This window comes from Macrobrachium rosenbergii, chromosome 49 (genome assembly GCF_040412425.1).
Source record: "Macrobrachium rosenbergii isolate ZJJX-2024 chromosome 49, ASM4041242v1, whole genome shotgun sequence".
NCBI lineage: Eukaryota > Metazoa > Arthropoda > Malacostraca > Decapoda > Palaemonidae > Macrobrachium > Macrobrachium rosenbergii.
This window is the reverse complement of record NC_089789.1, coordinates 13,120,819-13,138,468: the sequence shown is the minus strand read 5'-3', so window position 1 is coordinate 13,138,468 and position 17,650 is coordinate 13,120,819. Positions and strand designations below refer to the sequence as shown.

Here is a 17,650-nt window from a genome sequence, read left to right as displayed (position 1 = left end):
AACAAAATTTGTATAGTATTCAACAAGAGGTTTGAGGTTTGAGTTGAGAGATCACAAAATTTGTATGGGATCCAACAAAATCATTTGTATAGGATTCAACAAGAGCTTAGACGTTTGAGTTGAAAGATCACAAAATTTGTATAGGATTAAACAAGAGGTTAGAGATTTGAGTTGAAAGATCACAAAATTTGTATAGGATTCAACAGGAGGTTAGAGGTTTGAGTTGAAGGAATCAACAATTTACATTAAGAATCAACAATTGTAGGTGATTCAACAGGAAGCTTGGGTGGAAGCATCAAAAGACCTACATGAGATTCGACAAGTAGTATGAGGTTCGAGCTGAAGGACTCACAAAACTTTCACGACTTGACAAATGATTCAACAAGAGGTTCGAGTTGAATAAACCAACAAAACTTACATTAAGATTGAACAAAATATTGCTTGTGTTGCAACAATGGGTTTGAGCTGAAGGACAAAAAAACTTGCATAGGATTCAACACAAGGTAAGACGTACGACCTGAAGGACTCAACAACGCCCTTGTAAGATCTGACACAGGATTCAAGAAGAAGATAGATTTAAACTAATCAAAAATTAACTTACATAAGATCTGACAATAATCTGAATACACTTAACAAATGGTTTGAGTTGAAGGTTCAGAAACCTTACATGCAATTTGAAAAAGCTTTCACAAGATTTAACATTGCTTTACCAAGAGGTTTGAGTTGAAAGAATCAACAAAACTTGCATAGGATTCATAGGATTAAACAATACATTCTTAAGATTAAACACTGGATTTAACAAGAGGTTCGAGTTGAAGGATCACAAAACTTACATAAGACTCGACAATATATCGCTTGTAATTCGACATGAAGTTTGAGTTGAACGAATCATCGAAAGTTGCATAAGATTTGATAATAAATTTTAATGACTCACCAGGTTCGAGTTGAAGATATCAACAAACCTTTCACAAAACCCGACAAAAGGTTCAAATGGAACAATTTAACAAAACGTTCACACAGTTTGACACGAGTTCTGAGGCAAACGAACCAAAAAACTTTTCACAAGATTCAACAACAAGAAGTTTGACCTGAAGTTTCGAAACTTCCTCAATCTTTTATCTTTTTATAATAACTGGTACTGTATTTCAGTACACACACCTGACAGTCATGTCTTACATTACATACAACAAAATTTCTTACTATTTCAGTGACTAATGTCTTTTTCCCTGATTCACAATGTATTCATACAAGCTTTTCAACGTGCAAAAATGGTTTGTTATTACTGATGTACAGTTTAACCACACCACTGAGTTACAGTCTTGATTCTCACTACAGTAGGCTAACCGGATGGGTTTGTTTTTGATGACTCCGTCATATCTTATTACAACTTCTTCAATCAGTGTCAACTCGATACAATGAAAATGTCAAAGACTGACAATATTTCTTTCAAGTATTTATTTCTGATACTTGATATACATCATTGGGAGAAAGTTGGACATTCAACTAAGATGTTTTAATTTTAAGACTGCATTCATGGATTGGTTCCCACCATGAAAAGTTAAAAGTAATAGAATTCTACTGGTTATATGTTTTAGATCATACAGCTTCTATATCTCTGTCATTAAACATCTGGAAAATATATTTCCAAAAAATTTCTAACTGAATTTTAAACATTATAAACAGATTAGTAAAAAGTTGCCAATTAATGTCTTCGACAGCAAGATAACACTTAGGGTAATTACTGAAGAAAACTTGCACAGAGGACATCAACTGACCAATTTCTTCCATATTAACCAAACATTAGTAACCGTGATTTGATTGAGGTCGTAAGAATCTGAAACGAACATGCTAGTAACTTCGACCTAACGGTATAAACAAACAACTTGCAAAACAGAGCATTCTTGAGGAAAAATAATGGCACAAACGGAACAGACAATCTTTCTTCATGCACATCTACAAGGTGTTCCTTGATATCCAGACAAATATGTACGGGAGTCGAGATGAAAAGGTAAGCAAGACAAACAGAGAGGAAAACTAGTTCACAGCCCACCCTGCCCCTCAACTTTGTCCAGCATGGGGCTATAATAAAGGTGACAAAGTGAAGGTTATGACATTATTTCTATGTGACTGATGTCCAAGTCTTACCAAAATTTTTCTCCATATTATCTATAACATGAGATTTGTAGTCAAGTTTCATCAACATTGTTATTATTATTATTATTATTATTATTATTATTATTATTATTATTATTATTATTCAGAAGATGAACCCTATTCATATGGAACATGCCCACAGGGCCACTGACCTGAAGTTCAAGCTTCCCAAGAATATGGTGTTCATTTTTAAGTAGTAACAGAAGTTGATGGGAAATACGAAAAAAAAACAGATAAATTATTAAAGAAAATAAATTAATTTAACAAATAAATACATAAAAATTTAAATAAATTATTAAAATACAAGAACTGTTTTAGGGTAGTAAATGCACAGCATCTTCACTTGAACTTTTGAGGTTCCAACTGCACAACATCCTCAGGGAGACTGTTCCACATTCCACTAAGAGTGTGAGGAATAAAGGACCCCTCAAACTGAGAAGTTCGACAGCAATGAACATTTACTGCATATTGGACAAAACCAATTTTACTTTGTAGCAACAGCTGACAGTTTAAAAGGTCTTACTTCATAAACATACCAGCGGAATAAAAACATATTTGCATTCTATTTTGGACATATGAAATAGTAGGGATTATACTTTTCCATGGCAAGATATAGTAATAACATTCTCAGTTCCACTATAAGAGTAGGGTACAATCAAAGTCCAGGATACGACAAGAAGTGTATTTACAATTATACAATTCAATGAGCAACAAATAAAAAAAATAAAAATCTGATACTCTTGAAATAATTTCTGTACTCTCATGGAAATAACCATTGTTTTATAAAACATTAGCAATGGAAAACAAAACAAAAAGTAAACCTGTTTGCTTGAGCAAGCAAATGTATACCTAAAACCAAATATGTTTCTGAGAGTTATAATACCAATCAAAATAAAAAAACATAAACATGCATCTGAGATACAATCATATGAAAATCAGCAATAAAATTGAATGCTTCCATCAAAAATATGAGCTTTGAAACTTATCTGAACTTATGAGAGACCAACTATGTACATAATTTACAAGACTGAATGTATATCTCATTATATACAATGTTTTCCTTCCACTTATAAATACAAAAGAAACTAATAACACAAGTGTTCTGGGAATACAGGTAAATTAATTACAGGTATTGGATTGTACACCCAACATTTAAATATCACAGATTAAACAATTTCGAAATCCATGTTCATGAATATCTTCATTTTACAAATTACAGTAGAGCACAATAGTCCTCTGGCTATCTCTCATTTCTGTTGAGAAATACCCTGCAACATAACCTTCCCTACACACTAAGGAACCCCATTCATGACCTGCGGACTCTGATAAAGACCAAATGTGACCATTTATCATCGAATTCTTACATTCGGCTCAATACCTGAGGTCTCTCTTTCATCAGTGTCTACTACAGATATGAGTGGTACTGAAATCTTGCATTTAGCTCAAAATATGAAGCCTATTTCATCATCTACCACAGGTAAGAGTGGTATCCTGAAATCTTGCATTTAAACAAACACCTGAGGCCTCTTCATCAACATCTACCACAGGTAAGAGTGGTACTAAAATCTTGCATTTAACACCTGAGGCCTCTTCATCAATATCTACCACAGGTAGGGGTGGTACAGAAATCTTGCATTTAACACCGGAGGCCTATTTCGTAAATGTCTGCCACAGATATGCCTAAATCAACATTCTGAGAAATATGGTAAGGTCTGGTTGAGCCATGCTATTTAGCTTACAGTAATCTGAGAGTTTGTGTAGAGAGTAGCATCTAATAACAAACTAGTTTTTCTATGAATGAGTTGAGCCATTCGATTTGTTCACAGGAAGGGCAGTTTCTTATGAGACACTTCTGACAACAACAATCATCTGACAGGTTAAGTAATGTGTCAAAATAATTGCACCCAGTCAATACACTGTAGCACAGTCAAGCATTCTGACCAATAATGGACTGTTTATGACATACCTTCTGCAATAAATTACACAGTACAGTAGTCTTTTCAACTTTTTGACCTCAAGACAAAATTATCTACCAGGTAAACCTTCATATGTGTTCAACTAAAGCTAGGAAAATATTCTGGACCTCCCTATCTTCTTTTCAAAGACACAAATTCCTGACATTTTCCAGAAAGAGCTTGTTTCCTCATACCCAACAGAAAATAATCCCTCTCTACTGTACTCAAACTCAAAAAACCCTCAAGACAAAATGAGGGATTGCCAACTTTCCAAACCAAAACCAATGTACAACTTTCAAACAGCAAGAAATCCTGGAAAGTCCCTAAGACAAAGAAGAGCAGAGAAAAATCATATCCTGTCTGATCAGGTAACAGGAAAACCTAACAATGACGATTTTAACAGACAAAAAGCTCAAGTTACAAACAGTTTTTGCACCACATTGGGGCAATTCAGAATTGAACTCGTCCTTGGTAAAAGCTGCATAAGGCAACAAAAGCTCTATAAAACTAAGCACAAAGCTCAAGATCTAGGGGAACAACAAAAGATTTAAAAGCGCAAACATACAGTACTGCATGAATGAAGATACCTGTACTTCCTCTGCAAGAGTGGACTACTCCTGATAATGGAAATTATCATAATGTTCTGTTAGAATATAGCAAAACAGCTACATAAGGGTTTAAGAAACTACCACAAACAGTATGTAAATGTGCCTAACCTTGGTACCCCAAAAATTTAAGCAGCGTGGGGGAAAAAAATTGGGTGTTCAAGCTTCTTGAAAGATGTGTGTAAACAGCATAACAAAAATACCGAACAAAGAAGTTCTACAGCTTACAAGTTTAATGACAAGCAATTACTGCCAGTCTTTGGAATGAGGGATCAAATCAATTTGTCTAGTAACAATATGCCCGCTAGTAAGTTATCAGCAACCAACTCCTCTCCCTTAAATCTTATCTATACTACCTTGAGAGTTGCTGCCTTCTCTTCTGCTAGGAATACTAATAGGAAGCAAGGTCGCTGGCACGGAAGCCTCCTCAAAGAAAGTGAGATCAGCGTGGACAGTCCGCACGTGCCTGTTCACCGACTGCTTTTGCGACGCCCTATAGGGGCAGTGAGGACAGAGGAAGGGTTTCTCGCCTGTGTGGATCCGCAAGTGACGCCGAAGGTCATTGGCGAGGCGGAATCTGCGGCCGCAGATGGCGCAACTGTGCTTCCTCAGTTCCAGATCCAAATCGCTCATGTCAGGCGCATCCAGCGGCAGGAGAGGCGGACCTGTGACAGCAGCTACAGGGGGCGGATGATGATGATGATGCGAGGCACCAGAAGCAGCAGCAGCAGCAACCGGGAAAGGATGATGAGGGTGGTGGGGAGCAGGAGGATGAGGAGGAAGTCCCAGACGGGAGAGGAAGGCAGGAGGGAGCGGCAGCCGAACCTCGTCCAGCGCTGCGACGTCATCATCCTGCCCCTGAAGCAGAACATCTGCCTTAGTACAATCGACTCTCTTTAGGACACCAAAACGAGTAATTTTAAATTTACTGTACACACTGGTCATTCTCATCAAACAACTTAAATGCTAAATTGTACTCAAAAGACCCAGTTACCCTTCTCTTTAACTCACGGAAGCTACTTGAATGCACAGATGATTTTTTTAAGCAGGAGGCAATCAGGCAATCTGATCATAAACTTAAACTCCTCAAAGACAAGTAAATGCCTTCGTGTTGACAGGAAGTCATACTCTGATGCTCAGAAATAAACATGGGGGACTCTCAACATAAGCACTGTGCCTTGAATGGGCACGAACAGAATATATAGTCGTAATAACCATTCCTCCTTTAAGTATAGGAAGAAGAACTTAATTCACCAGCAGACATCATAGGAATAGATTATGAGCAATGTATTATTCTCAAGATGAAGTACAAAATGAATTATGTGTAGCTTTCATTGAAGAAAATCTAAGAGGAAAATGTCATACCACAAGGACTGAATTTTCACTTTGAATTTATGATCACCCACCTGAAATAATTCAAGTCTTATTCTTAAACTCAGCAGATTCCTTAAAAAAGCAATCTTCTCCTAACTGCTTCGGGCAGACCCAGGGAAGAAAACTGGCACCAACCACGAGTCGATTAACACGCAAAACGACACCGATCAAATCGTCAAGTCCGTGACGTTGGGGACAAGGGTACTTCGAGTGTCTACGTTGTGCACGGTTCGCATGTGACGGTAAACGCTGCTCTTGACAGCTGCCCGGAAAGAGCACATGGGACAGAGGTAGGGCTTCTCGCCCGTGTGGGTTCGCACGTGACGCCGCAGGTCTTCCAGACGCCCGAAACCCCGCCCACACACTACGCACTCCAGCCAGGTCGTGGTCGACGGGGGGGCTGCTGTTCCTCCTCGTTGCATGCCAATGGCCATGCCTGCCTCCACTCTAGCCAGCTGTGCGCCCAAGTATCCTACGCCTACGCCTGCAGCACCCTAAAAGAGAGGGGAGTGCCACTCTTAGACCCACAGTATTGGCATGATCAAGGATTAAATCTAAGATGAATCATCCAGTCAAGGACTTACTGAGAATAACAGAATAGTGGACAAATATGAATGAAACAGCTTGATAGCATGTCAGTCATTTGTTCGGGCCTAAATTTGTCACTCACCTCTCTAACTACTGGTTAATTATATAATCCTCTCCCATCCCAAGAACATTAATGTTTACCATTCCTTGTAAAATGATAATCCAATCATTCACAGATATTCTATGTGTGAGTAGAAGAATTTGTTGCGCCGTAAACCTCCCAAAAGCATACACAGTGTATTCTCAAATTTGAAGACCTTAAATAAAATGGATTTCGTCTTTCCTTTCATCAAACAACAAACCTGATCACCACTCCCTAATCTATCCCTGAATGCTGCACTGGACTTCTAACTGAAAAACAAAAAATCTTTGATAACGCAACTTCCCATTCAATGACAGTCACATAACCAAAAACCACAACTCTCAGATATTAAGTCGCTCCGCCAACGGCACCATGGATGGTTCTAGCATGTCTAATGACGCTGCTCTTGACAGCCGCCCGGTACGGACAATAGGGGCATGTGTATGGCTTTTCACCAGTGTGGGTTCGAAAGTGTCTTCGGAGGTCCTCCATTTGGCCAAAGGTGCGGCCACAGATCTGGCAGCTGAGGACTCTACTCTTGCCGACAGTGGCTGATGCTGACGAAACAGTCTTGTAATCTCCACAACTGGTTGTCAGCCCTGATCCGCAGCTCCCAACTGACGTCAAACGATTACTGCCGGGGGAGGAGGCCACGCTCGGCACACTACCATCACCACCAACACATCCTTGGATCCCACTAATCTATAAAAGAGAACCAAACCAGGTTCACTTATGATTCAGCTCAGTGATCCAACTGGTGCAGTCTACAATAGCAATATACAGCAAGAAAATGTGCAATAGTCAATAGAATATTCTGTAGATCCTAAGGTACTGGACGCCTGCCTATACTGCACTGCAACAGCTTGTAAATAAAGTACTATTCTACTATTTTCCTTTCCAAATCTACCTCATTTAATTCAATTTCTCCACCTCATATCAAATTCCAACTTCAAATAACAAAACTAACCAAGAATGATGATACGAGTCTCAAATCATACCATGATGCATATAAAGATATTAAAAAATCCCATTGCAGTACCAGCCTGGTTTCTGCCTATGCTGAAAGAATGAAACATAAAAGATGCTTACATATCTCTTGTTTCCTAAACAATGCTAAATGTTATTCAAAGTTAGACAAAATAAAAGGTAGGCCACTGCATCGTATGTTGCATGCATTGCGACAAGCAAAATTGTATCATTTAACTGATAAACGACAAATGTTGACACGATGGTTTGCAAACATTTTAGAATAAGCATTTATTGAATGCATGTAAACATAAACCTGAACCTATATTTGCACATATCCACTGCAACTAAGATTTTTGAGATCTTGTCAAACTCCTGAAATACATGAAAACCTTTATGCATCAAAAGTTCTGCTGAATTACTTCGTCACCTTTTTACCTTCGGTGGTCTGCTTGACCGCCTGATAAAAATATGACTTTGGTAAATTTCTAGATAATTTCATTCAGGCACGATTACACTTCCTCTGTCAAGATACAGTACTTCATTGTAGCATGGTTCCACTTCCTCCCTGCTGGTGCAGTGAGTGAATCCCCTGCTCATACCCAGTATCAAATTCCTGCATAGGTCTGACACCTTTTTCCTGCTGTCCTGAATAGCCAGCTTGCCCGTAACAAGTCTCCAAGTCATTCTGTGGCATGCCTTCAGCCTGCTTGTGTTCTGGATGAACTGCCCGCATATGATGCTTCAGATGAGCGTTCTGAGCCGATGCATAAGGGCAAAACTGGCAGTGGTACGGCTTTTCACCAGTGTGAGTTCTCAAGTGGAAGAGTAAGTGGGCCCTCTGAGCAGCCCTGTAAGAACAATGAGGACAAGAGTACGGCTTTTCCCCAGTGTGAGTCCGAACGTGGGAATTCAGATGGACTCTCTGGGAGGCCCTGTAGGGGCAAAAGGAGCAGGCATAGGGCTTCTCCCCTGTGTGAGTCCTGAGGTGGGTGTTGAGATGGTCACGACGATACGTGGAATACGAGCACATCTGGCACCCAAACGGCTTCTCCGCATTGAGAGCCTGCAAGCAAGGAGATTCCCAAAGTTAGCTTCTGTTTTGTCACCAGTCTGGGCCAAGACTTCTATCGATCGGCAAAGAACTTCATTCATACACACCTGAATACTCATGCTGCTAAAGCTGCTAGTGTTGATGGAATGGGGAAAGAAAGCTACAGACAACACCCTACTTACAAATGAGTTACGTTCCAGACAGCCATTTGTATGCTGAATTGTTTGTAAGTTGGTTCCTGTGCTCTCCATTCCTATTTAAGTACCATATGATATAAAGTCAATACAGTACCAGTACTGTTCATTTTTTCATCCTAAAACACAATAAACTGTACATACAGTACTGTACAGTATGTACACAATAGGTGTGCAAAACTAAATTTGAACTTACGGGTGACAAAGGGTGGTGCTCTGAACACAATCTTAAATTGTGATCCCACCTGTTTGTGTCGCTAAATGTTTGTAAGTTGAATGTTCTTAAGTATGGTGGTGTCTGTATAACCATGGAATGTGACATTCTATCACTTTGATAACAAGTAGGATATGTTTAAATGCTTATCTGCAAGAATTCCCTGTGAGTATACAACACAAACAGCATATGTCAAGAAAACCTTTAGAAAGAAAGGTGTTTTTTTACTATACAGCGTACAACAGTGAAAGTAAAAATCGGGAATGCACATATTTCTTTAATGAACAAAATTATTATGCATCTGATCACTATTCATAATTCTGGGCAGATATAACAATAATGGTATAACATATATATCTCTTAAAGCTTCTTTATCTCTGTTTAGTGCGAAATGAAGTTATCCATAAGATCAGTTGTCACTGAAGTACATTTTTTCCCTTCCTAACACAAATCTGATCAAACTTTTGACAAGTCCTACCCAATGAATTTAGAGTACAACGCTAGTCAAACATAAAAAAAATATAATAGCCAAGAGAAAGAGAGAGAGAGAGAGAGAGAGAGAGAGAGAGAGAGAGAGAGAGAGAGAGATTCACGAACAGTATGGAGGCTGCATCACTCAGCTGCCTACATCTACATAACAACTTCACTTTTGTATAAATCTATGTAAAGCATACTATATCACTGTAACAAGACTAGACTACTTCCAATGTCATCAAGTAACTTTCACCACAGTCATTGTTTTACTTCACAGTCAGTCCTCCTGCATACTTAAGAACTACTCAAGTAATGACATCAACCAGCAAGAGAAGTAGCAACACTATGTTGCAAAACAGTTCAGCAATTAACACTCAAAATTATGAACAATCTACTGCAGGACCTCCATTCATGTCTTGAAGCTCATAATTAGGCAAAGAAATGAACCCATTACAAAGGTATTCAATACTATATGTTAATTATTTAAAACATATCAAATTATGGTAAGCCAAAGTTATGCAGCAATTTCCAACTTATGTAAACTTCAGGTCTTCAGCAATATTAAAAATATATTCAAAATATCAAATTATAGAAATTTAAAGAAATTTCACAAATCACAAATATAAATTATAGTGGAATTTCACTTTACATCATTTCTTGATTAGCAAATACTACTCCCCCTTCATGAAATTCACAAATTAAAATAACCATTAATAACAAAAGAGTGCATTCTCTAAACTCAAATAGTCATAATTTAAAAAATACATCACATACAGCAATGAGTTATAATTCTGCAAACTTTTGGTGTATTGCAGGTACCGCATTTTCACAAATGCACAATGACTTATACATAGCCACAACGCCCTCATAATCAAGAGTGGATCTGCAAGTGCTTCCGCAGATTCGAACTGTGAGTAGCAGCGTAAGTGCAGTTTGGGAACGGGCAGGCATAGGGCCTTTCCCCAGTGTGCGTCCGCAAGTGAATCTTTAGATCACTCCTCTGCAGCGCTCTGTACGAGCAGTGGGAACACTTGAAGGGTCTTTCCCCAGTATGAGTGAGGTAATGTCGCTTGACACTCCCTTCAACAGCAGAGGAGTAAGGGCATAGAGAGCACTGGTAGGGCTTCTCCCCAGTGTGTTTCCGGACGTGGGTACCAAGATGGTCGTGGCGGTTTGTGGTGTATGGGCAGAGGTGGCACCTGAACACCTTCACCGCGTTTAAAGCCTGTAACGAAAGGCCCACTATTAGCGGAGTACAACAGGGAAACATTTGTAATTCATGGGACAGTTTCTTTAGGGCTGTGTAAAGGTATACCTCACCAGAATAACCCACTGACAAACTAAGTGACCAACATAAGGAAAATGTCTTGCAGGATTTTTTTTGTCAGGAATGTAGAAAAAGTATTACCAGGGGTAGTAGATGCTGCACATGAAAACCATCAACTCTGAAAAGTTACCTCAACAGAGCCAGTCAACTCCAATCTAAAAGAGGCACAAACACTAACCAACAAACAAATAAGAGAAGACTAACTTGTGATTTCTGGAGCCATTCTGTCCTTCTAAAGAATGTACCATAACTTCGAAAACCATAAGCATCCCATGTTCTGCACTATGGCAAGCCAGAATTTAAACCTCTGAGGTTGCAACAGTACTGATTCAACTTTGTTGTATTCACAGCTGCAGAGATTTTGTCAGTGAAAAATGATATCCAAAAGAAATTTTCAACCAATTCCAGTTTGTCATTTTACTTTCCTGTTTTTGTTGTTTTTGCTTTTTAAAAATACTATGATAAAAAGCGAGGATATTCAGCTTCAAAATGACAGCCTAACCAGCATACCACCACAAAAGATAAATTTACAGCAAGCGATAAAAGAAATACATTGCTATGCCCAAAAGTGGTCACTATGATTTGTCACTGACGAGTTCTGTGATTCTCGCAGAATCTCACAGGCTCAAGTATGCTGCAGAACTTCGCCTCCCGACCGTATGCGTCACAATATGAAGGTTGAGTGTCCTTCGGCGCGCAGTCTTGTAAGAGCAGTGTGGACAACTGTAGGGTTTTTCGCCAGTGTGCTTCCTTATGTGCTTGCGAAGGTCACTGCTGTGAGCTGTCCGGTAAGAACAGTACACACAAGCGAAGGGCTTTTCTCCCGTGTGAGTGCTCATGTGTGTTTTCAGGTTGTAAGTGTTGTAGCTGGAATAGGAACACAAGTGACACCTATAGGTTTTGTCTTTAGGACTCCTGCTGCTGGAAACAGAGGCTGCCAACGGCACTGCGTAAGCACTGCCACCACTACTACTAGTGCTCCTCCCAGCCAACGATTTCTTGGGCAAGAACTGCCTGTGTTCCTGACTGTAGACGAAAACCCCGCTTCTCCTTGAGGTGTCCCGGGAGGAAGACCATGGTGATGTGGAGGCGCATCAATCACCTAAGGGAAAACATTGAATTCTATCACTCCCATGGAAGGACAAATGGCAAGGCTCAAAATTCATCGCAAAAATATGGAAACAATGTAGGTACCTGACTTCCAAATCATCGTTTTGCAGATATTTATCGGGAGGTAGCTTTCCACTTAGAAAGTTCTATGAACAAGAATGCACATATATTGTGAATAACAATACTTGCTTTTTTTATCAGCTGTCAAAAGAGGACGATACATTAACAAGGTTATGAGATATTTTATTTTTTCTTTTTGACGTGGAGGACGCATCAATCACCTAGGGGAAAATTTTGAATTCTATCACTCCCATGGAAGGACAAATGGCAAGGCTCAAAAATCATAGCAAAATATGGAAAAGAGGGCATTGTAAGCTGTGCATAATAAAGTTTAATTTCAAATGTCCATTTTATCTTGCATAAACAAAAGCAAAAACATTGTAGGTACCCGACTTCCTAAGTATTTTTTTTTTTTTTTTTTTTTTTTGCAGAAGTTTATCCAGCGTAGCTTTCTACTTAGGGAGTTCTATGAATAACAAAGTACATTATCGTGGATGTCCAACTGTCAAAAGAGAACGTCAAACTAACAAGAGGGTTGTAAATGTTTTTTTTTTTTAATACTGCCATATCTTTTGACAGCTGACCATACAAAGTAACAACATCAATTCTGCCATTCAAGGACTAACCACTGTAGATTAGTGGTGCATGCAGCCATGCTTGCTTTATACTACCAGCATATTACGATAATTCTCCCTAGAGAGACTGCACTTAAAACACAAATGCAAACTGTATTTGTTTTATGCTTCACACTTAAAGGCAGAGTAATAGGGCAGTAAGATGAATATGCCGTTTTCCTCTACAACTGCTCTCAATGTGAATTTTGCTCATACATGGCCTATCAAGAGATAAATTCATTACTTATACCACAAAATAATTTTTATACAAATTACACCAAACATTACATAGTTGTTGCTACCATTATTATTCAGAAGATGAGCCCTATTCATATAGAATAAGCCCACAAGGGCCATCGACTTGAATTTCAAGCTTCCAAGGAATATGGTGTTCATTTGGAAGGAGTAACAGAAGGTAATAGGAAATTGAGAAAGAGATCAGTTACTAGAAAATAAAAAAATAAATTAACAAATGAATAAATCAATAAAAATGTAAATTATTAAAATACAAGAATTGCTCTAGAGTAGCAATACACTGCATCTCCACTGGTTTTTTGAGGTTCCAATTGCACAATATCCTTAGGGACACTGTTCCACAGTCCAACAATGTGAGGAATAAAGGACCTTTGGAACTTAGAAGTTCGACAGAGAGGCAAGTTGACGTTTTGGGTTTAACTAATGATTAAGAATGCTGAATTCCTCATTACCTAAAACTGTTCTCTCATTGCATAGTGCACACTTGATGTGACTTGTGTTGCTTGATATTTGTTTGTTATGTTACTCTAACTGCAAAGGTTAATGATACACCTTCCTTTTTCCGGTGTAGAGCTGACAAACTCATCGTTCTTATAAAAGACTAAAAATAGATGGAATATAGGATTTAGGCCAAAAGTCGAGCACTGGGACCTATGAGGTCATTCAGCACTGAAACGGAAAATGACAGTAAACAAGTTTGAAAGGTATAACAAGAGGAAAACCTCCTAGTTGCACTAAGAAACAATTGTTAGGAGAAGGTGGAAAGTAAGATGGAAGACAGAGAATATGAACAGAGGTACAGTAAGAGAAACGTAAGGGGTTGCAGCTAGGGGTCGAAGGGACACTGCAAAGAACCTTAAGCACGGTGCACAGAGGCAATATCCACCTACGTGAATACACTGTAGGTCTAAAGGTTGTTGACGTGCAATAGAACAAGAGGCAGGTTACTGCACTTGCCCACAATGTTACAGACAGAACATATGTGATATTGAGCTCACTCAGAGAGAGAGAGAGAGAGAGAGAGAGTCTTCAGCCACTCAGCACTTCCGTTTTAGAGTAGCTGAAGATTCCCCAGTGCTTGGCCTTGAGAGGCGAATTGAAACTCACTCCTTTCCTTTTCCTTTATGCATATTCAATAAAAGCAATAAGTACTGTATCCAGTTGTGTTGACTTTCACCGACAATGCACAAATAAGATCATTTCAACTGCACAAAGTGAAATGTGCTAAATCTACAACAAAGAGTAAAAAGCATTTACCTCAGAAGATATAAACAGCTGAGAGGAGTTTTATGTCATGATCAAAGTGACTGATAATTATGTACACTTCTTTCACAACGTCTTAAGAATGCAAGAAAAATCCCACTAATATATATGTACAGGCCAAACATCAATCACATGTACGCACACATGTAAAAAAGACAGAAGTACGAAGCTTCAGAAATTAATTGTATATTTTTTTCATATAAATTCACAATAAAATGTATTTTTTTCATAGACTGTAACTAGTACCTACTAAGAGTTATATATTGCATTCAGCATCTAAGATTTGTGGTACTGTACATGGGTGATAAAACAGCAGGGTGAGTAGAAAGAGCAGAGTACAAAATCATTTTTAATATACATAATTTACAGGTCTTATCATGTCTTGACATTGTATTTCATTTCACTGTACAATTTACGAGACACTACTTAATAAAGCTATGCATCTCTTGAGGATGTTACAGTTGCATAAATAACTAAATGTAATACCCAAATGAATTACAGTTATGTCTTTGAGAGAACCTTCTGATTCAGCGGACATTGAATCAAAAGCATTATGCACTCGATCAGATAAAAAAATAAAAGATTAAATTAAAACTGTAGTTTTGTTTTTGAAAACCTTCTGATTCTGCCAACATTGAAATCAAAATCATTATACACTTGACCAATGTAAAAAAATATATATACTGTACATACATTATATTTATATATATATATATATATATATATATATATATATATATATATATATATATATATATATATATATGTATGTATGTATACATACTAATATAATATATATATATATATATATATATATATATATATATATATATATATATATATATATATATATATATATATATATATATATATATATATATATATATATATATATATATATATATATATATATATATATATATAATATATATAATATATATATATATAATATATACCTCTTCATTATATAGCTTCTACTACTGCTGGCACAGAAGTAAAAGCTATATAATGGAGAGGTGAGGTTCATTTAAAAATAAAAGTGAAAATTAAAACTGTAATTTACAAAACTTGCCTCAGGGCCCTCAATACCATTGCACAAATAAAATATGCAAGTAAATAAAATATGCAAGTGACAGGAAAGTTTTACAAATAACTGTGTAGAATGAAATTGAGCAATCCTTCCACACTGCCTCCTTGAGACCCCAAGGAAAATAAAGAAAACCTCTATGCTACTTCCATTATTCCTTAGTGAACGTGGTAACCAAACAGTATGCTATCCCTTGTCAAAAATTTACTTGAAAAACCAACACAGGAATCCAGCTTCGTTGAATAATTAACAGCAACCTTAATTTCTTGTCAAAGTTTACTTGAAAGAACGACGATGGGGATTCAGCCTTGTTCAGTGCGAAACAAAAATCCTAACTGACAAAAATCAGTGCTACAGACGGTGTTCAACAGGGAAGGTCAACATACAGTGTGCCTTGTCTGGCACACTGTAGATGGTACTGAAGGTTCTTTGCATCGACCCTTCTAAGGGCCTGGCTGCACTGCTTTCTGCCTTCTGCTACTCATTCTTTTACTTTAAGTCTCATACCACTCTGCTGTCCAACTTCTTTAATAGAAATGGGATTCAGTAACCTTAATGAACTAATTTTGAATGAATTTACTAGAGACTGAGCAAATTTCTATGCCAACGACAATGCCTTAGTTCAGAATGTCACAAAATTTAACAAAATGAAATAAAAGTTACTTTTGAGGAAGCTAAAAACAAAAACTAGTCTTACAGCAAGCCAACATGAACACCAAAAATCATGAAAAGCCACGACACAAACAATCGAACATATGCGAAACTCAACGATAAGTCCTTTAGTCTGGCAAAAATGAAAACAAGCTCCTTTCACTGAATACAAAACCACAGAATGACTATTTCCCCTCCAAGTAACGATGTCTCCTCTTGACGTGTTCCTTGAGATGACCCATACGAGTGCACCGGTGGGGACAATAGGGACATGCGTACGGCTTCTCTCCCGTGTGCGTCCTAATGTGTCTCCGGAGGTCTTCCCGTTGGCGGAAGTTCTTCCCGCACACTAAGCAGCTGTACTTGGCTAGTGGCAAGTGGTAGTTATAAGTCAGAGGAGGCTCTTGCATCGTGTTGGGGCCCATTCCACTACAGTCCACATACCCCTGCCCTGCCTGCGATACCAAAAAAGGAATCACAAGTTGGTAAAGCACTGAATGCTTGTTGTACTTCAAAAGGAGTTCAAATTTCTTGTGAATTGAATGCCTCAGTAATTGCTAAACATTCAGTCATTTTCCTGCAATATTTCCCAAATTCATACAAAGAAGCCTTCAAGCCAAACAACCACTGTTATCCTAAGTGTACAGTATTTGGGATATTCCTAGCCAATCATCCTTACTACCTTTCCCAGTTTTACGCAGCAACCTTGACCCACTGCCACCCTTTGAAACCATTTGCTATGATGAAAAGCAGAATAAAACAAAGGGTGATTCTCAGGAAGAGCTCCGCACAGAGATAATGTCCATTCATAAAATTTTTTGACTGAACAATAAAGGAAAAGGTGTTTATGATATAGTGCAGGTGAGGTAACTTGAAAAACTTACTGAAATAATGTGAGAAATTTACTGTCTTTTGTTTACATTTTTGAGCAGTGAAGCTCTGCGGGACACCATGTTAGTACCAGCTTTTCAGAGGTGAGAGTAAAAACAAAGACAGTAATTTTCTCAAATTATTTCAGTAAATCTCTCAAATTATTTCAGCAAATTCCTCAAGTTATCTCACCTGTACTGCATTACTTTCACCTTTTTCTATGTATTGTTCAGCTAAAAAATTTCATCAATAAAAAATATCTCTATGCAAGACTCTTCCTTAGAATTACCAAACAATGAATAAGAATCGGTATTTTTTTAACTGTGCTACCCCTGCTTCTGATGAAAGTTATAAGGCATCAGAGGTTCAGCAAACTAAAAAAAGCATCAAAACTTCCTATGGGTCCTCATTGCACTAATTAATCTCTAGTACAGAGCAAAATAGAACCCCTTATGTGTAGCAAACTTGATGCAAAAGAGAAGACAAAACATGACAATTTAGCCACCATAATCAAGACTCAATAAACAAAACAATTATTCATCATACCAAATATGACTAAAAATTCAGCTGAAAAGGTCAGTTAGGAGAAACAAAAAACTACTTATGAATTATCTTCTGGTGGGCAGAAGAAAAGAATGAGCATATATCATCGGCACCTTAATGAAAAACTGACAATCTCATTTATGAATTTTACCATTTAATAGCCAAATTTATTTATATTATTTATGCACAAAACTGGCCTCAATTACACCT

General features: G+C 37.8%; 1 protein-coding gene across 25 annotated transcripts in view; it reads right to left on the bottom strand.

Moving 5' to 3' along the window:
* The window catches only part of LOC136832100 (longitudinals lacking protein, isoforms H/M/V-like), a 141,257-nt gene that overhangs the window by 76,291 nt on the left and 47,316 nt on the right, over positions 1 to 17,650 (bottom strand). The window contains exons 5-6 of one of the 25 annotated variants that reach the window (XR_010851050.1): positions 6,121 to 6,582; positions 2,822 to 5,572 (exon numbers count right to left, since the gene is read on the bottom strand). The exons of 19 other annotated variants lie outside the window; for them this stretch is intronic. Coding sequence is in view for 5 of the 6 variants with exons in the window: in XM_067092760.1 (XP_066948861.1) it covers positions 8,266 to 8,790 (525 nt within the window). In the remaining variant the exon portion in view is untranslated. Of the gene's footprint in view, positions 1 to 2,821; positions 5,573 to 6,088; positions 8,791 to 9,450; positions 10,886 to 17,650 lie in introns of those variants that run through there. 5 more of the 25 variants (XM_067092761.1, XM_067092778.1, XM_067092760.1 and 2 more) reach the window with 5 other exon arrangements.